At 47.6% G+C, this 7,749-nt stretch overlaps 1 protein-coding gene across 1 annotated transcript in view; it reads right to left on the bottom strand.

Moving 5' to 3' along the window:
* Positions 1–31: 31 nt before the first annotated feature.
* ASL (argininosuccinate lyase) overlaps positions 32–7,749 on the bottom strand; it is a 35,104-nt gene continuing 27,386 nt past the window's right edge. The window contains exon 15 of the mRNA XM_058444252.1: positions 32–554. Coding sequence (XP_058300235.1) covers positions 456–554 — 99 coding nt within the window. The 3' untranslated portion in view covers positions 32–455. The remainder of the gene's footprint in view (positions 555–7,749) is intronic.

Raw genomic sequence — 7,749 nt, 5'->3', positions numbered from 1 at the left:
GGGGGCCGAGGCGGGTTGATCACTTCGGGCTAGGAGTTCGAGACCAGCCTGGCCAACATGGCGAAACATATGAAAAATACAACAGACAAACCAACCAATCAACTCAGTGACAACAAAACAGGTATATCCTGGAGTCATACTCTAATTTTTTCTATTTCTCTCCCTTTCTGATCCTTTATCCCACTTTCTTTTTCTTCCTCTTCCTTCTCCTTCTTCGTCAAATAGAGGATTGAGTTATTATCACTGATCCATATAAAGTCCCTCTCTCATTTATTTTGATTCCCACTCCCCATTTCTATTCCCCGTCTTCCCATGTGCAACCTTCCTAATATGTTTGATACGCATCTTTTTGTTTGTATGTATTTTTAGAAAATGTTTATTGTTTTTGTGTGCAAAAAAAATTTAAAAAAAAAGTCCAAAAAAAAAAAAAAGCATAAAATCATTCTCACCTGATGTCAGAGCCTAAGGAAGAATGATCTGAGAGATGCAATATTCCTGCCTTTCAAGATGGAGGAAGGGGCCATGAGCCAAGGAATGTAGGTAACCTCTAGAAGCTGGAAAAGGCAAGAAAACAGATTCTCCTCTGAAGCTTCCAGAAAGGACTGCAGCCCAGCTGGGTGCCATGGCTCACACCGGTAATCCTATCACTTTGGGAGGCCAAGGCAGGTGGATCACTTGAGGTTAGGAGTTTGAGACCAGCTTAGCCAACATGGTGAAACACTGTCTCTACTAAAAATAAAAAAAATTAGCTGGGTGTGGTGGCGGGCGCCTGTAATCCCAGCAACTTGGGAGGCTGAGATAGGAGAATCGCTTGAACCCGGGAGGGGTAGGTTGCAGTGAGCCAAGATCGTGCCCCTGTATTCCAGGCTGGGCAACAGAGCGAGACTCCAACTCAAAAAAAAAAAAAAAGGACTGCAGCCCTACCAACACCTTGATTTTAACCCAGTGAGACCCATGTAGGACTTTTGTATTATTCTGTTCTCACACTTCTATAAAGAAATACCTGAAGGCTGGGCACAGTGGCTCACGTCTGTAATCCCAGCACTTTGGGAGGCTGAGGCGGGCAGATCATGAAGTCAGCAGTTTAAGACCAGCCTGGCCAACATGGTGAAACCCCATCTCTACTAAAAAAATACAAAAAAATATAAGCTGGGCATGGTGGCGCACACCTGTAATCCCAGCTACTGGGGAGGCTGAGGCAGGAGTATCTCTTCACCCAGGAGGCAGAGTTTGCAGTAAGCTGAGATTGCACCACTGCACTCCAGCCTGGGCAACACAACAGCAAGACTCCATCTCAAAAAAAAAAAAAAAAAAAATACCTGAGACTAAAAAAGAAAAAAGAAGAAATACCTGAGACTAGATAATTTATAAAGAAAGGTGGTTTGGCTGGGCGTGGTGGCTCACGCCTGTAATCCCAGCACTTTGGGAGGCCAAGGTGGGAAGATCACGAGGTCAGGAGATCAAGACCATCCTGGCGGTGAAAACCTGTCTCTACTAAAAAATGCAAAAAATTAGCCAGGCGTGGTGGCGGGCGCCTGTAGTCCCAGCTAGTAGGGAGGCTGAGGGAGGAGAATGGTGTGAACCCAGGAGGCGGAGCTTGCAGTGAGCCGAGATCTCGCCACTGCACTCCAGCCTGGGTGACAGAGGAAGACTCTGTCTCAAAAAAAAAAAAAAAAAAGAAGAAAGGTGGTTTAATCAGCTTACAGTTTCACAGGCTCTAGAGGAAGAAAGGCAGCATCTTCTTCTGGGGAGGCCTCAGGGATCTTCTGCTCATGACGGAAGGTGAAGGGGAGCAGGACCAAGAGAGGAGGGGAGGAGCTACACACTTTTATTATTATTATTACTTTATTTCTTTATTTTATTTTTGAGACAGAGTCTTGCTCTGTCACCCAGGCTGGAGTGCAAGAGTGCAGTGGCGTGATCTCGGCTCATCACAACTTCCGCCTCCCGGTTTCCAGCAATTATCCTGCCTCAGCCCCCTGAGTAGCTGGGATTACAGGTGTCTGCCACCATGCCCAGCTAATTTTTGTATTTTTAGTAGAGATGGGGGTTTCACCGTGTTGTTCAGGTGGGTCGAGAACTCTTGACCTTGTGATCCACCTGCCTTGGCCTCACAAAGTGCTGGGATTACAGGCATGAGCCACCACACCCAGCCCATGTCTGCAAATTCTTTGACACCCCTCATGGAGTGGATACTAATTCCTCCCCACCTCGAACATGGTCTGGCCTTCCTGACTCACTTCCTTTTCTTTTGAGACAGGATCTCACTCTGTATCCCAGGCTGGAGGGCAGTGGCGCAGTCACGGCTTACTGCAGCCTTGACCTCCTGGGCTCTGGCCATCCTCCCACCTTAGCCTCCTGAGTAGCTGGGACCATAGGTGCTCACCACCACACCCAGCTGACTTTTTTTTTTTTTTTTTTTTTTTGAGATGGAGTAGCATTCTTGTTGCCCAGGCTGGAGGGCAATGGCGTGGTCTGAGCTCCCTGCAACCTCTGCTTCCCGGGTTCAAGCAATTCGCCTGTCTCAGGGTCCCAAGTAGCTGGAAATACAGGTGCCTGCCACCGTGCCCAGCTAATTTTTGTATTTTTTAGTAGAGATATGTTTCACCATGTTGGCCAGGCTGGTCTCAAACTCCTGACCTCAGGCGACTCGCCCACCTCGGCCTTCCAAAGTGCTGGGATTACAGGTGTGATCACTGCTCCTGGTCGATTTTTGTATTTTTTTGTAAAGATGGAGTTTCACCACCATTGCCCAGGCTGGTTTCAAACTCCTAGGCTCAAATGATTCTCCCATTTCAGCCTCCCAAAGTGCTGGGATTATATGTGAGAGTACTGTGCCAGGCCAACTCACTTCTTCTAATTCTTTTTTTTTTTTTTTTTTTGAGATGGTGCCTCCCTCTTTTTCCCAGGCTGGAGTGCAATGGCGTGATCTTGGCTCACTGCAGCCTCTGCCTCCCGGGTTCAAGCGATTCTCCTACCTCAGCCTCCCGAGTAGCTAGGATTGCAGGCGTGTGCCACCACACCCAGCTAATTTTTGTATTTTTAGTAGAGATGAGGTTTCACCATGTTAGCCAGGCTGCTCTTGAACTCCTGACCTCACTCAGGTGATCTGCCCACCTCAGCCTCCCAAAGTGCTGGGATTATAGGCGTGAGCCACCACGTCTGGCCCTGACTCACTTCTAAGAGGTGGAATGTGGTCAAAGAGACTGCATGACTGCTGAGGCTGTGTCAGAAAAGGTAATGCAGCTCCCACCTGGCTCTCTCTGGGGCTATGGGCCTTTGGAGCCTGGAGCCTGGAGCCAGCCTATAAGAAGCCCAGCTGCCTCCACCCCACCATGCTGGAGGGATTACATGGAGAGATCACACAGTTATACTGTGAGATGTCCTGTCTGTCCCAGCCCTCAGCCATTCGAGTCTTCCCAGTCTAAATACAAGACGTGACTGAGGAAGCTTTTGAAATGATCCCACATAGTGATGCGCACCTGTAGTCCCAGCTACTCGGGAGGCTGAGGGAGAGTTGCTTGAACCCAGGAGGCGGAGGTTGCAGTGACCAGGATCAAACCACTGCACTCCAGCCTGGGCGACAGAGCAAGACTCCAACTCGAAAAATAAAAATAAAAACGAAGGCCAGCTGTGGTGGCATATGCCTCTAATCCCAGCACTTTGGGAGGCCGAGGTGGGCGGATCACGAGGTCAGGAGATAGAGACCATCCTGGCTAACACAGTGAAACCCCGTCTCTACTAAAAATACAAAAAATTAGCCCTGTGTGGTGGTGGGCACCTGTAGTCCCAACTGCTTGGGAGGCTGAGGCAGGAGAATGGCATGAACCTGGGAGGTGGAGCTTGCAGTGAGCAGAGATCGGGCCACTGCATTCCAACCTGGGCGACACAGCCAGACTCCATCTCAAAAAATAATAATAATAAAATAAAAAATAAAATAAAAACATGGTCTGGTCTTCATGACTCACTTCCTTTTGAAACAGGATTTTCAGCCAGTACTGTAAACATATGAGGAACCATAAGCAAGACCTCCCAGCTAATTCAACCCCCTGAATTATCAGCGGTAATAATTGTGACAGTTGTTTTACAACCTGGGATGTCTCGTCACACAGCAAAAGACAACAGATAGACACATATAGTACTTTGCACATAAAAAACATTGAAAACATAGCAGTCCTGGCCAGGCATGGTGGCTCACTTCTGTAATCCCGGCACTTTGGGAGGGCAAGGCAGTGGGATCACCTGAGGTCAGGAGTTCGAGACCAGCCTAGCCACCATGGTGAAGACCCGTCTCCACTAAAAATAAAAAAATTATCCAGGTGTAGTGGTGTACACCTGTAATCCCAGCTACTCAGGAGGCCGAGGCAGGAGAATTGCTTGAACCTAGGAGGTGGAGGTTGCAATGAGCCAAGATTGTGCCTCTGCACTCCAGCCTGGGCAACAGAGTGAGACTCCATCTCAAAAACAAAAACATGTCAGTCCTAATTGTTATTATTATTTAAAACCAGCTTTATCTTGACCCACTAGGCCCTTATGTATTAATCATAGCAACTATTATTTATTGAACGCAGTATAAATCAGACACAGCACATATGTGCACACCTTGTTATACTGCACTTTGATTTATTGTGCTTCACAAAAACTGCATTTTTTACAAATTGAAGGTTTGTGGCAACCCTGTGTTGAGTAAGTCTGTCAGTGGCATTTTTCTAACAGCACATGCTCACTTCATACCTCTGTGTCACAGTTCGGTAATTCTGGCAGTATTTCAAACTTTTATTTACTTACTTATTTTGAGATGGAGTCTCACTCTGTCACCCAGGCTGGATTGCAGTGGCGTGATCTCGGCTCACTGCAAGCTCTGCCTCCCGGGTTTATGCCATTCTCCTGCCTTAGCCTCCTGAGTAGCTGGGACTACAGGCGCCTGCCACCACGCCTGGCTAATTTTTTGTATTTTTTAGTAGAGACGGGGTTTCACCGTGTTAGCCAGGATGGTCTCGATCTCCTGACCTCGTGATCCACCCGCCTCGGCCTCCCAAAATGCTGGGATTACAGGCTTGAGCCACCACGCTCAGCCCAAATTTTTAATTATTACTATATCTGCTGTGGTGATATGTGATCAGTGGTCTTTGATATTACTACTACAGTTGTTTTGGGCATCATACACCGTGCCCATTTAAGATGGTGAATTTAATCAACAAATGTGTGTGTTCTAACTGCCTCTCTTACCAACTGTGTCTCTGTCTCATGCCCTCTTGAGTCTCCCTATTTCCTGAGACAGCACAATATTAAAATTAGGTCAATTAACAACCCTACAATGGCCTCTAAGTGTTAAAGTGAAAGGAAGGGTCCTACGTATCTCACTTAATGTCAAAAGCTGGAAATGATTAAACATCGTGAGGCAGACATGTTGAAGACTGAGAAAGAACAAAAGCCAAGCCTCTTGTACCCGTTAACCAAGTTGTGAACACAAAGGAAAAGTTATTTTTTTCTCTCTCTCTCGAGACGGAGTCTCGCTCTGTGGCCCAGGCTGGCATGCAATGGCGCAATCTCGGCTCCCTGCAACCACTGCTCCCAGGGTTCCAGTGATTCTCCTGCCTCAGCCTCTCAAGTAGCTGGGATTACAGGCACGTGCCATCACAACCAGCTGTTTTGTATTTTTAGTAGAAACGGGGTTTCCCCATGTTGGCCAGGCTGGTCTTGAACTCCTGACCTTAGATGATCTGCCTGCCTTGGCCTCCCAAAGTGCTAGGATTACAGGCGTGAGCCACTGTGCCTGGCAGGAAAAGTTCTTGAAGGAAATTAAAAGTGCTACTCCTGTGAACACACGAATGAGAAGAAAGCAAAGCAGCCTTATTGCTGATACAGACAAAGTTTGGTCTGGATAGAAGATCAAACCAGTCACAACATTCCCATAAGCCAAAGCCTAATCCAGAGCAAGGCTCTAACTCTCCTGAATTCTATGAAGGCAAAGAGGGGTGAGGAAGCTGTAGAAGAAAAGGTGGGGCCAGGTGTGGTGGCTCATGCCTGTAATCCCAGCACTTTGGGAGGCTGAGGTGGGTGGATCACCTGAGGTCAGGAGTTCGAGACCAGCCTGGCCAACGTGGTGAAAACTCGTCTCTACTAAAAATACAAAAATTAGCCAGGCATGGTGGTGGGCACCTGTAATCCCAGCTACTGAAGAGGCTGAGACAGGAGCATCACTTGAATCTGGGGGGTAAAGGTTGCAGTGAGCCAAGATTGTGCCACTTCACTGCAGCCTGGGCGAAAGAGCAAAAAACTCCGTCTCAAAGAAAAGAAATACATTTTGTGGCCGGGTGCGGTGGCTCAAGCCTGTAATCCCAGCACTTTGGGAGGCTGAGTTGGGCGGATCACGAGGTCAGGAGTTTGAGACCAGCCTGCCCAATACAGTGAAACCTCGTCTCTACTGAAAATACAAAAATTAGCCAGGCGTGGTGGCACGGGCCTGTACTCCCAGCTACTCAGGAGGCTGAGGCAGAAGAATCGCTTGAACCTGGGAGGTGGAGGTTGCAGTGAGCAGAGATTGTGCCACTGCACTCTAGCCTGGGCAACAGGGCGAGGCTCCAACTCAAAAAAAAAAAAAATTAGCTGGACGTGAATTGCTCAATCCCATGAGCAAACTTGAATGAATGAGCAGTTGCTTCTTACGACTGAGCAAAAAAATTGGTTTCTTCCGATGGGATGTACTCCTGGTGAAGATACTGTGAATATTGCTGAAATAACAGCAAAAGATTTAGAATACTACATAAAAACCTAGTTGATAAAGTAGCAGCAGGGTTTGAGAAGATTAACTCTAATTTTGAAAAAAGTTCTGCCGTGTGTAAAATGCTATCAAACAGCATCACATGCTACAGTGAAGGTGGAAGTCAATTGATGCTGCAAACTTCAATGTTGTCTTATTTTAAGAAATTGCGGCCGGGCACGGTGGCTCAGTCCTGTAATCCCAGCACTTAGGGAGTCCGAGGCGGGCGAATCACGAGGTCAGGAGATCGAGACCATCCTGGCTAACACGGTGAAACCCCGTCTCTACTAAAAATACAAAAAATTAGTCAGGCGTGGTGGCAGGCGCCTGTAGTCCCAGCTACTCGGGAGGCTGAGGCTCCAGAGAATGGGGTGAACCTGGGAGGTGGAGCTTGCAGTGAGCCGAGATCACGCCACTGCACTCCAGCCTGGGCGACAGAGCAAGACTCTGTCTCAAAATAAATAAATAAATAAATAAATAAATAAATAAATAATAAAAATTAAAAAAGAAATTGCAGCCAGGTGTGGTGGCTCACACCTGTAATCTCAGCACTTTGGAAGGCCAAGGCGGCTGAATCACCTGAGGTTGGGTGTTCGAGACCAGCCTGACCAACATGGAGAAAACCCCATCTCTACTAAAAATACAAAAACTTAGCCAGGCGTGGTGGCGCATGCCTGTAATCCCAGCACTTTGGAAGGCCGAGGCGGGTTACTCACCTGAGGTTGGGAGTTCGAGACCAGCCTGACCAACATGGAGAAACCCCATCTCTACTAAAAATATAAAAAATTAGCCAGGCATGGTGGCACATGCCTGTAATCCCAGCTACTCAGGAGGCTGAGGCAGGAGAATCAATTGAACTTGGGAGGTGTCAGTTGCAGTGAGCTGAGATCCCCCAGGTGTGCACCACCATGCCAGAATAATGAAAACATTTTTTTTTTTTTTTAAGAGATGGGTGTCTCCCTATGTTGCCCAGGCTGGTCTTGAAC

This window comes from Hylobates moloch, unplaced genomic scaffold, assembly GCF_009828535.3.
Source record: "Hylobates moloch isolate HMO894 unplaced genomic scaffold, HMol_V3 SCAFFOLD_1, whole genome shotgun sequence".
Classification (NCBI taxonomy): Eukaryota; Metazoa; Chordata; class Mammalia; order Primates; family Hylobatidae; genus Hylobates; species Hylobates moloch.
Note: the sequence above shows the minus strand (reverse complement) of the source record. Positions and strands in the feature narration are given on the sequence as shown.